This window comes from Giraffa tippelskirchi, chromosome 8 (genome assembly GCF_054371585.1).
Source record: "Giraffa tippelskirchi isolate mGirTip1 chromosome 8, T2T-mGirTip1v1.2.pri, whole genome shotgun sequence".
In the NCBI taxonomy this organism is placed as follows: domain Eukaryota; kingdom Metazoa; phylum Chordata; class Mammalia; order Artiodactyla; family Giraffidae; genus Giraffa; species Giraffa tippelskirchi.
Window position 1 is genome coordinate 142,447,879 of NC_137282.1, and position 16,374 is coordinate 142,464,252.

Genomic DNA, 16,374 nt, shown 5'->3' on the forward strand with positions numbered 1-16,374 from the left:
GGCATCGTGTTTAGAGATTTGTAAATAAAAGCCAAAAGAGTCAGCTAAAAATTATTCAAAGTGGTTGCCAATGGGAAAGCAGAAATTGAGAAGAATCAGGATTATAACAAGAGTCTGTATCATGAGAAATCATGCACAGATATTTGACTTCTTAATGTATAGACAGTTGTGCCTTTGATTAAATAATCACACAAGAAAATGAATGAGGATGAAAGTTTATGCTTAATGAAAGCTGAGTACAACAAATGACACTTGAGAGTTTACTAAAATGCAAGACCACACGAATGGAAACATGCGTGCACAACTGCGTGAATGACATTAGCCTTGAATAAAACCATGAAAGATTATATCATCCCATTCCGATAAACAGACATGGAATGCGTTCTCTATTCCCATTACTCACTGTGCATCATGTGCACCAGGCAGGGAGGGAACAGGCCCTGACTAGGGACAACCCTTAGTCACCCTCTTGCTTCCAGTCAGGTCCTGCTGCAGAGAGTGCTCCTGTCATCTGTCTCGGGTCTGTGGGAGGTGCCCCTTAGAACACGCTGCCACAAATGCTTTACCTGGGTGGGGCTAAGGTTGTCCTGACCAAGGAGAGCACCGCTCACCTGTGTGCCCCCAGAGCAGAAGTCAGAACGACTGAGGGTCCGATGGAGAAGTCTCACCTGCCATCTGCCTTGTGGAAATCAGTCTGAGCTGATGGAGGGAGATGCTGCTGCTCGATTGATGCCTCCACATTCTGGGCTCCTTTACTCTCTCAGTTCAGGACACTCATCCCCAAGACTCATGGCTCCCTAGAAGCAGACTGGCCCCTAGTCCTCCTAGTCAGAAGCCCCCAAGCCCTGTCCTGTCCCCTCTCCCGACATCGCCCTTCAGCTCTGCTTCATCACATGAGGGTGACAACTGTTCAAGGGAGATTCCCCCCCAAGGATCAGCCAGAACACTGGCCCCAGGCGTCCCACTGCATTATCCCCCAGCCCTTTATGCTGAACCTGTCGGACAATGGGAGCTGAGAGGGGTGGGGAATTATTAGAGCTTCCTCAAGGCTGAGCTAAAACTCTCCTTTTCCCCAGAATCTTACATGCTCTCCCTTCCCAGACACGTGAAACAAAATGCAATCCAGATGTGTATATTTAAAGAGCAATTAAAACTTTTAATATGAAATTATACAGATGTTGCAGGCATGAAGTAATGCATATATGACTGTGACAAGGGTGAAGGGAACTTTAGATTTCCAGAAATCTGCTAGTAGTCATGTAGGAGAAGCCACAATAAGGAAATTGGCAGATAAAGCTTATTGGTAATAATTTATTGTCCATGTGCCCTATTATAATATAAAAAGCAAAAGTAATATTAGATACTAGTGTGGTGGAGATGCAACCACCTCAAATATATTAATGCTTTTAATCATTCCAGCTATGACTGGAAATAAACATTAGTTTTCTCATTTCATAGATGAAGAAATGGAGACCACATGAAGGAATGTGTTATATTGTGAATCAACTATCTTCAAAAATAATAACAATAAAGCAAAAAATACATCTATATGGAACCTAGAAAAATGGTACTGATGAACCTATTTACAGGGCAGGAATAGAGACGCAGACGTGGAGAGTGGACTTGTGGGCCCAGTGAGGGAAGGAGAAGGTGGGACGAATTGAGAGAGTAGCACTGAAACATATACATTACCATGTGTAAAAAGCTAGTGGGAAGTTTTGGTATAACATAGGAAGCTCAACCTGATGCTCTGCGACCTAGAGGGGTGGGATGGGGAAGGTGGGAGGGAAGTTCCAGAGGAAGGAGATACATGTATACCTGTGGCTGATTCACACTGCTGTATGGCAGAAACCAATGCAACATTGTAATGCAAGTACTCTCCAATTAAAAATAAAATAAAAATAATTTAAAAATAATAAGACAAATAACAGATCACACAGAAAAGAAAAAGTGCTATTAAGACCAGAACTAGGAACTGAATTCAGGCCTCCTGGCTCCAGATTCTAAGCTTCCCCTGTTAAACTGATGGAGCCGGGGTCTGACATGAGGACTATCCTGGGTGTGTGAGGCCATTATGATCAGTTGGCTCCATCTGGTATTGATCGAGGGCTTGCAGGCTAATGGGCTCTGGGGAAAAAGAAAAACCAATAAATAACTGACCAGCTGGTTGCATAATATTGCTTTTTATTCCCTCAGAGATTCTCTTTCAGTTGCTCCAAGGTCAGATTTGCCATCCTCTGAGGGAAGACACACACAAAAAATAGAGTTTTGCCACGAGAACGCACTGGTAATAGCAAACACCCTATTCCAACAACACAAGAGAAGACTCTACACGTGGACATCACCAGATGGTCAACTCCGAAATCAGATTGATTATATTCTTTGCAGCCAAAGATGGAGAAGTTCTATACAGTCAGCAAAAACAAGACCAGGAGCAGACTGTGGCTCAGATCATGAACTGCTTATTGCCAAATTCAGACTTAAATTGAAGAAAGTAGGGAAAACCACTAGACCATGCAGTTATGACCTAGATCAAATCCCTTATGAGTATACAGTGGAAGTGACAAATAGATTTAAGGGACTAGACCTGATAGACAGAGTGCCTGATGAACTATGGACAGAGGTTCGTGACATTGTACAGGAGACAGGGATCAAGACAATCCCCATGGAAAAGAAATACAAAAAAGCAAAACGGCTGTCTGAGGAGGCCTTACAGATAGCTGGGAAGAGAAGAGAAGCGAAAAGCAAAGGAGAAAACGAAAGATATTCCCATCTCAATGCAGAGTTCCAAAGAATAGCAAGGAGAGATAAGAAAGCCTTCCTCAGCGATCAGTGCAAAGAAATAGAGGAAAACAACAGATTGGGAAAGACTAGAGATCTCTTCAAGAAAATTAGAGATACCAAAGGAACATTTCATGCAAAGATAGGCTCGATAAAGGACAGAAATGGTATGGACCTAACAGAAGCAGAATATATTAAGAAGAGGTGGCAAGAATACACAGCAGAACTGTACAAAAGAGATCTTCACGACCCAGATAATCACAATGGTGTGATCACTCACCTAGAGCCAGACATCCTGGAATGTGAAGTCAAGTGGGCCTTAGAAGGGATCACTACGAACAAAGCTAGTGGAGGTGATGGAATTCCAGCTGAGCTATTTCAAATCCTCAAAGGTGATGCTGTGAAAGTGCTGCACTCGATATGCCAGCAAATTTGGAAAACTCAGCAGTGGCCACAGGACTGGAAAAGGTCAGTTTTCGTTCCAATCCCAAAGAAAGGCAATGCCAAAGAATGCTCAAACTACTGCACAATTGCACTCATCTCACATGCTAGTAAAGTAATGCTCAAAGTTCTCCAAGCCAGACTTCAGCAATACGTGAACCGTGAACTTCCAGATGTTCAAGCTGGTTTTAGAAAAGGCAGAGGAACCAGAGATCAAATTGCCAATATCCGCTGGATCATCAAAAAAGCAAGAGAGTTCCAGTAAAACATCTATTTCTGCTTTATTGACTATGCCAAAGCCTTTGACTGTGTGGATCACAATAAACTGTGGAAAATTCTGAAAGAGATGGGAATACCAGACCATCTGACCTGTCTCTTGAGAAACCTGTATGCAGGTCAGGAAGCAACAGTTAGAACTGGACATGGAACAACAGACTGGTTCCAAATAGGAAAAGGAGTACGTCAAGGCTGTATATTGTCACCCTGCTTATTTAACTTATATGCAGAGTACATCATGAGAAATGCTGGGCTGGAAGAAACACAAGCTGGAATCAAGATTGCCGGGAGAAATATCAATAACCTCAGATATGCGGATGACACCACCCTTATGGCAGAAAGTGAAGAAGAACTAAAGAGCCTCTTGATGAAGGTGAAGGAGGAGAGTGAAAAAGTTGGCTTAAAGCTCAACGTTCAGAAAACTAAGATCATGGCATCTGGCCCCATCACTCCATGGGAAATAGATGGGGAAACAGTGGAAACAGTGTCAGACTTTATTTTTTGGGCTCCAGAATCACTGCTGATGGTGATTGCATCCATGACATTAAAAGACGCTTACTCCTTGGAAGGAAGGTTATGGCCAACCTAGAGAGCATATTTAAAAGCAGAGACGTTACTTTGGCAACAAAAGTCCGTCTAGTCAAGGCTATGGTTTTTCCAGTGGTCATGTATGGATGTGAGAGTTGGACGGTGAAGAAAGCTGAGCACCGAAGAATTGATGCTTTTGAACTGTGGTGTTGGAGAAGACTCTTGAGAGTCCCTTGGACTGCAAGGAGATCCAATCAATCCATCCTAAAAGAGATCAATCCTGGGTGTTCATTGGAAGGTCTGACGTTGAAGCTGAAACTCCAATACTTTGGCCACCTCATGCGAAGGGTTGACTCATTGGAAAAGACCCTGATGCTGGGTAGGATTGGGGGCAGGAGGTGAAGGGGACAACGGAGGATGAGATGGTTGTATGGCATCACTGACTCGATGGACATGGGTTTGGGTGGACTCCAGGAGTTGGTGATGGACAGAGAGGCCTGGCGTGCTGCAATTCATGGGGTCACAAAGTGTCGGACACGACTGAGCGACTGAAATGAACTGATGTTCCAAGGAAAATCATTTGTACGTGCTGAACTACCCTCTTTTTCATGGAATGCAATTTTTTATTTGAAAGAAGTAAAGACACTGGAAGATCTACAAAACTTAGTGAAACAGTGAATTACTTTTAAAAAATCTTACATTAGTACAAGTGACATCCAGTGTGCAAAACAGGCTTATTATGGGTTTTAATGGAACAGAATAGGAAATAGTGATATTGTTTCAGGTCCATTGAGAAAATAACCTTTAAGAAACTATTACTTGCATAGTTTTAGTTTTGTATCAAAGATAAACATCCACAAATAACAAGAAAAGTTATTTAAAATATTACTCCTACATATGTATGGTCCTTTTTATTTTCATAGATTTCAATCAAAATAATGGATTCAATGCAAAAGCTAACATAAAATCCAGTGAGACAGACAAGGAAAAGACTTGCAAAAATATAATAAGAAAAAACGTCCACTGTTCTCACTATAGAGTTTATTTGGAGAAATAGTTATTTTTCATATAAAAATCATGGGTTATTAACATTATCCTAAATAAATTAGTTGAAAATGTTTAAACTGTTACTTCTACTACGGAAAATATCGATAGAAGTAACCACATAAACAAAATTATCCTTGGGGTCCTTACTAATTTGTAGGACTGTATAAATATCCTGACCAAAATGTTCTGAAAATATGTGACTACACAGTCGCTGGGTCAGGTCTCGGGAACAGTGTGACTGCAGAGTTCTCGGTGCAGGAGAGGAGGGATCAGGGCGAAGTCCCAGGTACCGGATCTGGTTCCCAGGATCTCAGGTTCTCAGAGTCAAGGGCCTTGTTTGGGGCGGGGACTGTCTGTGTTGAGAATCCCTAGTCTCCTCGAGTTTCCCTTTCTCTTCGCAAACTGTGTTGTGCCTTTCTGCCCGGACACTCGTGTCACGGCCCTAGTTCTCACTCCCATTGGGTGTCTCGTTTCTAGAAGCCAATCAGCGGCCCCGCGGTTATAAAGTCTCCACCGATACCCCACCCCCATTGCCACCCTCCGCCGGGACGCCGTTTCTGCCCAGGTCATGGGGCCGCGAATCCTCCTCCTGCAGCTCTCGGGGGTCCTGGCCCTGACCGAGACCCAGGCGGGTGAGTGCGGGGTCGGGAGGGAACGGCCTCTGCGGGAAAGGGCGAGGGGACTGCCCGGGGTGGCGGGGACAGGACCCCCAGAGAAGGAGTCACCCCGCCGCCCTCGCCCAGACTCGCCCCCTCCCCCCTGGTCTCGTCCTGTCCCTCCCCTGCTTCCCGCCCCTGCTGCCCGCCCCCATTTCTCTCCCCCAAGAAGTCCCGGTCCTTCTCCGACCTTTTCGGTCTCACGTGCCCCTAGACCCTCCCCACTCCTGGGCCCACGACCTCTGACCCGGGGACCCGCGCCGGGAGGAACGTCGGGCCGGGTCTCACCCCTCCCCGCCCCCAGGCTCCCACTCCTTGAGGTATTTAACCACCGGAGTGTCCCGGCCCGGCCTCGGGGAGCCGCGTTTCTTTGCCGTCGGCTACGTGGACGACACGCAGTTCGCGCGGTTCGACAGCGACGCCCCAAATCCGAGAATGCAGCCGGGAGCGCCGTGGATGCACCCGGAATACTGGGAAGAGTTGACACGAGTTGCCGAGGAACGTCAACAGGATTCCCGATATTGCTTGAACAAACTGCGTGGCGACTACAACCAGAGTGAGGCCGGTGAGCGACGCGGACCCGGGTCCAGGTCACTACCCCCATCCCAGGGACTGGCTGGGGTCCGAATCTCTGGGTCCGAGGGTCACCCCGACATTGCAGGACCCTCACCGTCCCCCGACTCGGGAGGAGCCGGGGGAAGTGGGGGGGGCGGAGATTCGACCCGGTTTTATTTTCAGTTTGGGTTTAATCACCGCGAATGGTCGGGGCGGGTCAGGGTCTCATACCTACCAGTGGATGTTTGGCTGCGACGTGGGGCCGGACGGCCGCCTCCTCCGCGGGTTCTGGCAGGACGCCTACGACGGCAGAGATTACTTCACCCTGAACCAAGACCTGCGCTCCTGGACCGCGGGGGACGCGACCGCTGAGATCGAAAAGCTCAAGTGGCAAATCTCCGGTGAGGCAGAGTTGCAACGGAACTACGTGGAGGTCAAGTGTGTGGAGTGGCTCCACAGACACCTGGAGAACGGGAAGGACACGCTGCTGCGCGCAGGTATGAGGGACACCGGGCCTCCCTGATCTCTCAGGCTGGAGCCGGCTTTCCCCGAGGAGAGGAAAATAGGGTCCTTCTGGGAACACCGCCCCAACTTCTTGTCTGGAGAGCGGGGAATCCCCCCAGGTTTTCATATTCTGTACAAGACAGTGACACACCAGTGGCCCCACGTCTCTGAGGGACAGTTAAAGCATTCAGTGTTTTTGGAGAAGAAGCAGAAAAGCGTCCCTGAAATAACTGGTCAGCGGTGCCTTTTGACCCTGACTGCCTTCTTGTGAACCATGACTCTCTCTCTCAAGGCCTGTTCTCACCCTGAGAACATCTTAGGAGGCCAGACTCCAGCTTTTCTGAGACATTCAGCCTCCACCCAAATCAGGACCATTACTCTGTATTTCCCCCTTACATGGAGTCTTCTACCTTGGTACTCACCCTGACTCCAGAACTTTCTAAGGACTAGGAGTTTTTCCCAGACCCCAGAGTCCAGGCTGGTGTCTGATGTTTGTGCTGCTTCTTTTCAAACCCATTATTTCATCCATTCTCAGCATGGTCACGTGGTACTGCTTCAGTGGCCCATAGAGTGTGAATTTTCTGATTCTTCCCCTTCAGACCCTCCAAAGACACATGTGGCCCATCACCGCATCTCTGACCATGAAGTCACCCTGAGGTGCTGGGCCCTGGGCTTCTACCCTAAAGAGATCACACTGACCTGGCAGCGTGACGGGGAGGACCAGACCCAGGACATGGAGCTTGTGGAGACCAGGCCTTCAGGGGATGGAACCTTCCAGAAGTGGGCAGCCCTGGTGGTGCCTTCTGGAGAGGAGCAGAGATACACGTGCCATGTACAGCACGAAGGGCTTCAGGAGCCTCTCACCCTGAGATGGAGTAAGGAGCAGGGTGGGGTGGAGCTTCCTCTCAGATAAAGCAGGAGCCCTTCAGGACTCAGTACAGCAAGGTCAGGGCTCAAGCCTGAGGTCAGCACCCTTCCCTTTCCTCCACAGAACCTCCTCAGCCCTCCATCCCCATCCTGGGCATCATTGTTGGCCTGGTTCTCCTCGTGGTTGCTGTGGTGGCTGGAGCTGTGATCTGGATGAAGAAGCGCTCAGGTAGGGAAGGGAGGGAGGGATCTGAGTTTTCTTGTCTCACTGGGCAGGTTTCTGGCCCAGGTGGAAGTTTGCCTGCCTCGTTACTGGAAAGTACCCTCCACACACATGTGGAATCTGAGCTGATGCTAAGACTGACCCTTTTGTAAAGTACATGTGAAAATGAAAGACAAATTTTTCATCTCCATAATTCCAGTTGGGGGCCTGTTTCTCAGCATTTGAAGGTCAGAAGGGAATGTCCCTGCTGAGGACAGACCTCCAGGAGGGCAGGTGGTCCAGTCCCTCCACATCTCCTTCCTTCATGTTCCTGAGCCTGTCCTGAATTTTTGGTCACAGTTCTGAGAAGTTCTTTGTTATCCAGGACTAGGGAGTTCCTCTAGGATCTCATGACTCAGTCTGCTCCATGGTCTTTCACGTGATACTTTCTTCTCACAGGTGAAAAAGGAGGGAGTTACACCCTGACTGCAACTAAGTACAGAGGGGGTGCGATTCCTGAGACCCTTGTGAGGGTGCAGACAGGAGGCCATGGGGGACTCACCCTCCTCAAAGTGCCTTCTCCATTTTCTTTCCTGTGTGTTCTGACCACATCCTGGTTTTGTTCTCCTCCAGGAAGTCACAGCCCAGGGCTCTGATATGTCTCTCACAGTTAACTAAAGGTGAGACCCTGGAGGGTCTAGATTGGGGGAGGAGCTGGAGGAGGGGACACACTGGGTGGTGGGGATCTTTGAGTGGGACATGTGAGCATGTGGGGGGCTGGGGAGAATGTCAGCCCTTACATGATTGACCTGAACTGGTTCCTGATTCTTTTCTCTCACAGTGTGAGACTGCTGCCTTGTGGGGACTGAGTGATCCTCGGTCCCACTTTGTGATGTCAGATCTCCAGACTCCTGTTTCTGCAGCTGCATCTGAATGTGTCCATGCTCCTATTAGTGTAACATGAAGAGATGGGGAGACTGCTGAACTCTTCCGATCCAAACTCCTGGATTTATAAAGCGGTGCCTAATAGTGACTATGCCAAAGCCTTTGACTGTGGATCACAATAAACTGTGGAAAATTCTGAAAGAGATAGGAATACCAGACCACCTGACCTGCCTCTTAAGAAATCTTTATGCAGGTCAGGAAGCAACAGTTAGAATTGGACATGGAACAACAGACTGGTTCCAAATATGAAAAGGAGTACGTCAAGGCTGTATATTGTCACCCTGCTTATTTAACTTCTATGCAGAGTACATCATGAGAAACGCTGGGCTGGAGGAAGCACAAGCTGGAATCAAGATTGCTGGGAGAAATATCAATAACCTCAGATATGCAGATGACACCACCCTTATGGCAGAAAGGGAAGAAGAACTAAGAGCCTGTTGATGAAAGTGAAAGAGGAGAGTGAAAAAGTTGGCCTAAAGCTCAACATTCAGAAAACTAAGATCATGGCATCTGGTCCCATCACTACATGGCAAATAGATGTGGAAACAGTGAGAGACTAAATTTTTTTGGGCTCCCAAATCTGTAGATGGTGATTGCAGCCATGAAATTAAAAGACGTTTACTCCTTGGAGGGAAAGTTATGACCAACCTAGACAGCATATTAAAAAGCAGAAACATTACTTTGCCAACAAAGGTCTGTGTAGTCAAGGTATGGTTTTTCCAGTAGTCATGTATGGATGTGAGAGTTGGACTATAAAGAAACCTGAGTGCCGAAGAATTGATGCTACTGAACGGTGGTGTCAGAGCAGACTCTTGAGAGCCCTTGGACTGCAAGGAGATCCAACCAGTCCATCCTAAAGGAGATCAGTCCTGGGTGTTCATTGGAAGGTCTGATGTTGAAGCTGAAACTCCAGTACTTTGGCCACCTGATGCGATGAGCTGACTCATGTGAAAAGACCCTGATGCTGGGAAAGATTGAGGGCAGGAGGAAAAGGGGACGACAGAGGATGAGATGGTTGGATGGCATCACCGACTCAGTGGACATGAATTTGGGTGGGCTCCAAGAGTTGTTGTTGGACAGGGAGGCCTGGCATGCTGCACCTCATGGGGTCACAAAGAGTCGGGCACGACTGAGTGACTGAACTGAACTGAACTGAATAGTCATATCAGGTTGGAATATGCAACCTGTCAGCCTTGTATCTTTTCTGAAGAGAAGATATCATTATGTGTAGAGTGCAGACCTGTCGGTGTGGGAGGGAGGAGTGATCAGCTCTTGTGGGGGAAGTACAGGCAGCATTGATGTCAGTGTGAATGGATGTTGTGCTGTAGCTGCCACGAGAGAGCAAGTGGCTTGAGTTCACATTGCTAAAGATAGAATATGGAGGCTTCAACTGGTATTTGTTGTGTGCCAGATAGATGATGCTCTATTTTTGCATTTGTGAAACCTCAGTGAACTAACAACAGACATACTTTGTTGGCCTCGTGCCCTGTGTTTGGTGAAAGGGGGCAGAGTGAGCCTAATAAGTGAGGAAAGTGTCTGCCTAAGGATTGGCAAGTGCTTTGAGGAAAGGGACCGAGAGTATCGGTGTGTGGGTACAGGCAATGTGGCTGTTTTACTAGGGTGGTCAGTGTAGTCCTCGTTGAGGAGATGATATTTGAGTAAAGATGTGAAGGACATGAAAGAATGTCCACAAGGATGTCTGGGGGGAGTTCTCTCCAGGCAGAGGAGCATCCAGTGCAAATGCACAAGGGCAGGAGAGTGTCATGTGTTCAAGGAAGAGCCAGGAGGCAGGTTTGGCTGGAGGAGCAAGGAATTGAGATGAGATCCAGTGTCTGGGCAGATCATGTGGGCCTCCAGCATATTAGAAGGTGTCTGATGTCTGTGAAAGATGTGGACTCATAAGATGGTTTGAAAGGAAGATGTCCTGGTGTGACTGCTCACAAGAAGCATCAGTCTCACTGCTGTGCAGAATCAGGAGGTGAAGGGTGAGCGATGCAGTGGAGGAGCCTGTAGGATTAGTGCGGTGTCCAGGGTGGGGATGCTGGTGCTCCCCTGGACCTTCGTTAAATGAAGACAGTCGGGAGTAGAGCCTGAGAGTCTGCATTTGTAATAAGGTTGGTGGTGATGCTGCTGGTCTTCAGATCACACTTTTAGTAGCGAGAATGTACGTAGACCAGGATTCCCACATGCTGTGTATCAACCTCACATACAGAGGTTTTTAAATAAGCAATCCCTGCATCTTGTCCTAATACTCTAAGAAGGTGGTTCTGGGGAAAGGCTGAGCAATTCGCAAGATGCCCCACAAGCAATTCTGATGATCAGCCAATTTGGGAACCCCTGAGGTATATGAAAGCGAGTGGCCAGAGAGGGATCTTAAATCCACATTTAAAACCATTTTTTTTTCTTCAGAAAGAAAAGGGAATACCTATATTGTCAATTATGTGGTCTGTTGTTGAGAAATAATGTGGTTCTTACTCCACATGAAGACTTAGGCAGTGGTTCACAGTTCAGCGTAATGAAATCCTTGCTCTCTGAAACTCTTCTCCAGGTTGAGTTCTCCTCACTCATTCTTGGAGCTAACAATGGGATCCAAATTAAATTAGACATACAGTACTATATATATATGGCTCCATGGGAACAGGATCCACAGTGTCCACTCCAGGCCAGGTCCCACAAAGGAACTTTCGCCCCTGCTGGGGCACAGTGTCACTGCTTACACAGTGAGCTCCTCGTGCTGGACGTGGACCCTGCGCTGAGGACGGCCATCACTGAGGCTCCCGACAACTGGAGGTGGTGTGACTCCCACTCTCGACACTCTTGCCAGATACATCCTGCATAGTTCCAGCTTCTCCATGTCACAACGGCCTGAGTAGAGTCTGACATGTGGTCACCTGAGTGGTGGGACCTCAGCATCATGCTGTGTGCTCTAGCAAGAATATTTGGGAAAGTGGGTTTTCTTCTTTAATGGAGGAAGGTGGTCTCTGCCTCCTACCAAGACTCTTTCAGTGTGGAATTCTCCTAATCTGGAAATGCTCCTCATCAGGTGTGGGGGAGAGAGGGATGGAAAAGAATGTCAAATGTCAATTGTTAGAGCAAAGATGTGGGACTGGAACTTGACCTGGTACATTGCAGGCACTCGGGTTTGGCTGAAAGACAAGTGACTAATAAATGACATCCAGGGTAGAGAGGTGCTTGCTTACTTGTTTTTTTGGTTTTCTTTTCATTGGAGTGCAGTTGATTTACAATGCTCTGTCACTTTCTGCAGTACAATAAAATGAATCAGCTATAAATATATTCAGTCTTTTTTAGATTCTTTCCCCATATACGCCGTTAGAGAATGTTGGGTAGAGTTCCCTGTGCTATGCAGTATCCACAGCACTTTGAAGTGGAGGGAGATCCTAGGAGGAAGGCTCTACTCCAGATGCAGAAGAATCCAGACCAGGTGGGAGCATGTCAGAAGGGTCCAGTACGACATTTCCAGAAAAGGAAAAACTGATGGAATATCCAAAGTATCCACACTTCTTCAAAGAGTCATGCAAACAGAGCAATCACTAGAGCTGAATTCATGAGAGCTTCATAGAACATAATCAGCAAATACAAAGGCAATTGTTAACTCAGGGAGAACAAGAGGTTGTGCAGAAAGTGAGAGGTAATAGTTTACACGAGTGTGTCAGCTAAAATTGGCACTTGCTGAGGGCATCTGCCATCTGCCTCTCCAGAGATTGAATCCTGGGCTGCTATAGCTGTTTACCTTCGACACACCCTGAGGAAGTGCAGGGAGGAGAATGAAGTCCTTTGTGCCCCAGGGAAACAAGTGGAATGGGTCTTTAGAGAGATTATTTTTAAGAACTGATTTTGTGATCTCCGTTCCTGCATCTTCTTCTTGTTCAGTCACTAAGTCGTGTCTGACTATTTGCGACCCTATGGACTACAGCATGCCAGGATTCCCTGTCCTTCGCTATCTCCCAGAGTTTGCTCAAGGTCATGTCCATTGGCTTCATGATGCTATCTAATCATCTCATCCTCTGTCCCCACCTTCTCTTTTTGCCTTCAATCTTTCCCAGCATCAGGGTCTTTTCCAATGAGTCGGCTCTTCTCTTCAGGTGGCCAACGTATCGGAGTTTCAGCTTTAGCATCAGTCCTTCCCATGAGTATTCAGGGTTGATTTCCTTTAGGATTGACTGGTTTGATCTCCTTGCTGTCCAAGGAACTCTCAAGAGTCTTATCCAGAACCACAATTTGAAAGCATCAATTCTTTGGCCCTCAGGATTCTTCGTGGTCCAGCTCTCACATTTGTACATGACTACTGGAAAAACCGTAGCTATGACAATATGGATCTTTGTTGCCAAAGTGATGTCTCTGCGTTTTAATACACTGTCAAAGTTAGTCATACTTTCCCTTCCAATGAGCAAGCATCTTTTAATTTCATGACTGCAGTCTGTCTGTAGTGATTTTGGAGCCCAAGAAAATAAAATCTGTCACTGCTGCCAATTTTTCCCCTTCTATTTGCCTTGAAGTGATGGGACTGGATGCCATGATCTTAGTTTTTTAAATGTTGAGTTTTAAGCCAGCTTTTTCACTCTCCTCTTTCACACTCATCAAGAGGCTCTTTAGTTCTTCTTCACTTTCTGCCATTAAAGTGGTATCATCTCCTTATCTGAGGTTGTTGATATTTTCCTGGCAATCTTGATTCCAACTTGTGATTTATCCAGCCTGGCATTTTGCCTGATGTATTCTGCATATAAGTTAAATAAGCAGAGTGACAATCTACGGCCTTATTATACTCCTTTTCCAATTTTAAACCAGTCCGTAGTTCCGTGTATGGTTCTACCTGTTGCTTCTTGACCTGCATACAGGTTTTCAGGAGACAAGTAAGGTGGTCTGGTATTCCCATCTCTTTAAGATTATTCCACAGTTTGTTGTGATCCACACAGTGAAAATCTTTAAGCATAGTCAGTGAAGCAGAAGTAGATGTTTTTCTGAAATTCCCTTGCTTTCTCTGTGATCCAACAAATGCTGGCAATTTGATCTCTGGTTCCTCTGCCTTTTCTAAACCCAGCTTGTACATCTGGAAGTTCTCAGTTCACATACTGCTGATGCCTGCTACTGCTACTGCTAAGTCGCTTCAGTCGTGTCCGACTCTGTGCGACCCCATAGACGGCAGCCCACCAGGCTCTGCCGTCCCTGGGATTCTCCAGGCAAGAATACTAGAGTGGGTTGCCATTTCCTTCTCCAGTGTAAGAAAGGGAAAAGTGAAAGTGAAGTCGCTCAGTCGTGTCTGACTCTTAGCGACCCCATGGACTGCAGCCTACCAGGCTCCTCTGTCCATGGGATTTTCCAGGCAAAAGTACTGGAGTGGGGTGCCATTGCCTTCTCCTGATGCCTAGCTTGAAGAATTTTGAGCATAATTTTGCTAGCATGTGAAATGAGTACAATTGTTCGGTAGTTTAAACATTCTTTGGCATTGCCCTTTTTTGGGATTGGAATGAACACTGACCTTTTCCCATCCTTTGGTTCGCTTCACTACCTCATATGTAGAAAAGCATTAAATCCCTTCATGGTGAGATCAGCTCCTTGTGACTAGCAGAAAACCTTTGGAAGATAAGTACTTGATTGCACTGAACTTCCCCCTTCACCAAAATCATATACACTGACCTTCCCTCCCTACATTTTTGGAGCTGTTTCTCAGAGCTATCTGAGGTGCTGTCTCCCAGGCTGCAGTCCTCATTTTGCCCCAAATAAAACTTAACTCACAAGTCTGAAGTTGAGCATCTTTTTAGTTGACAAGTCTATTGCTCATGGAAAAGAAAAAGCTGAATGAACTAAGTATGATCAATATAAGAATAAGCTGGGAAACTGAAGGAATGGGAAGAGTGAAAGAAAGCAATGACTATTAACTATTGCATCAGCCACTGTGTGATGCGACAGACAGTGGCTGTGACAGAAAAATCAAGCAGCAGTTCTAATAAGGCATCGTGTTTAGAGATTTAGAAATAAAAGCCAAAAGAATCAGCTAAAAATTATTCAACGTGGTCGCCAGTGGGAAAGCAGAAATTGAGAAGAATCAAGATTATAACAAGAGTCTGTATCATGAGAAATCATGCACAGATATTTGACTTCTTAATGTACAGTTATGCCTTTGATTAAATAATCACCCAAGAAAATGAATAAGGATGAAAGTTTATGCTTAATGAAAGCTGAGTACAACAAATGACACTTTAGAGTTTACTAAAATGCAAGAATACACGAATGGAAACATGCATGCACAACTGCATGAATGAGATTAACCTTGAATAAAACCATGAAAGAATATATCATCCCATTCCGATAAACAGACATGGAATGCGTTCTCTATTCCCATTACTCACTGTGCATCATGTGCACCAGGCAGGGAGGGAACAAGCCCTGACTAGGGACAACCCTTCGTCACCCTCTTGCTTCCAGTCAGGTCCTGCTGCAGAGAGTGCTCCTGTCATCTGTCTCGGGTCTGTGGGAGGTGCCCCTTAGAACACGCTGCCACAAATGCTTTACCTGGGTGGGGCTAAGGTTGTCCTGACCAAGGAGCGCACCGCTCACCTGTGTGCCCCCAGAGCAGAAGTCAGAACGACTGAGGGTCCGATGGAGAAGTCTCACCTGCCATCTGCCCTGTGGAAATCAGTCTGAGCTGATGGAGGGAGATGCTGCTGCTTGATTGATGCCTCCACGTTCCGGCCTCCTTTACTCTCTTAGTTCAGGACACTCATCCTCAAGTCATGGCTCCCTAGAAGCAGACTGCCCCCTAGTCCTCCTAATCAGAAGCCCCCAAGCCCTGTCCTGTCCCCTCTCCCGACATCGCTCTTCAGCTCTGCTTCATCACATGAGGGTGACAACTGTTCAGGGGAGATTCCCCCCCAAGGATCAGCCACTGAACACTGGCCTCAGGTGTCCCACTGCATTATCCCCCAGCCCTTTATGCTGAACCTGTCAGACAATGGGAACTGGAGGGAGAGAGAGGTGGGGAATTATTAGAGCTTCCTCAAGGCTGAGCTAAAACTCTCCTTTTCCCCAGAATCTTACACGCTCTCCCCTCCCAGGCGCGTGAAACAAAATGCAATCCAGATATGTATATTTAAAGAGCAATGACAACTTTTAATATGAAATTATACAGATGTTGCACGCATGAAGTAATGCATATATGACTGTGACAAGGGTGAAGGGAACCTTAGATTTCCAGAAATCTGCTAGTAGTCATCTCAGGAGAAGCCACAATAAGGAAACTGGCAGATAAAGCTTATTGGTAATAATTTATTGTCCATGTGCCCTATTATAATATAAAATGCAAAAGTAATATTAGTTACTAGTGTCATGCAGATGCAACCACCTCAAATATATTAATGCTTTTAATCATCCCAGCTATGACTGGAAATAAACATTAGTTTTCTCATTTCATAGATGAAGAAATGGAGACCTCAAGAAGGAATGTGTTACATTGTGAATCAACTATCTTCAAAAATAATAACAATAAAGCAAAAAATACATCTATATGGAACCTAGAAAAATGGTACTGATGAACCTATTTACAGGGCAGGAATA

General features: G+C 46.4%; 2 protein-coding genes across 9 annotated transcripts in view; both read left to right on the forward strand.

The window, feature by feature from the left end:
* LOC145518365 (BOLA class I histocompatibility antigen, alpha chain BL3-7-like) overlaps positions 1-16,374 on the forward strand; it is a 51,090-nt gene that overhangs the window by 26,998 nt on the left and 7,718 nt on the right. The window lies entirely within an intron of this gene.
* Positions 5,616-16,374, forward strand: part of LOC145518361 (BOLA class I histocompatibility antigen, alpha chain BL3-7-like) — a 68,375-nt gene continuing 57,616 nt past the window's right edge. Inside the window, exons 1-7 of one of the 8 annotated variants that reach the window (XM_081522646.1) lie at positions 5,616-5,705; positions 6,034-6,294; positions 6,506-6,781; positions 7,388-7,675; positions 7,780-7,884; positions 8,317-8,537; positions 8,699-12,092. In XM_081522646.1, the coding sequence (XP_081378772.1) occupies positions 5,642-5,705; positions 6,034-6,294; positions 6,506-6,781; positions 7,388-7,675; positions 7,780-7,884; positions 8,317-8,513 (1,191 nt within the window). In that variant the 5' untranslated portion in view covers positions 5,616-5,641 and the 3' untranslated portion in view covers positions 8,514-8,537; positions 8,699-12,092. Of the gene's footprint in view, positions 5,706-6,033; positions 6,295-6,505; positions 6,782-7,387; positions 7,676-7,779; positions 7,945-8,316; positions 8,538-8,650 lie in introns of those variants that run through there. The other 7 variants (XM_081522653.1, XM_081522647.1, XM_081522654.1 and 4 more) reach the window with 7 other exon arrangements.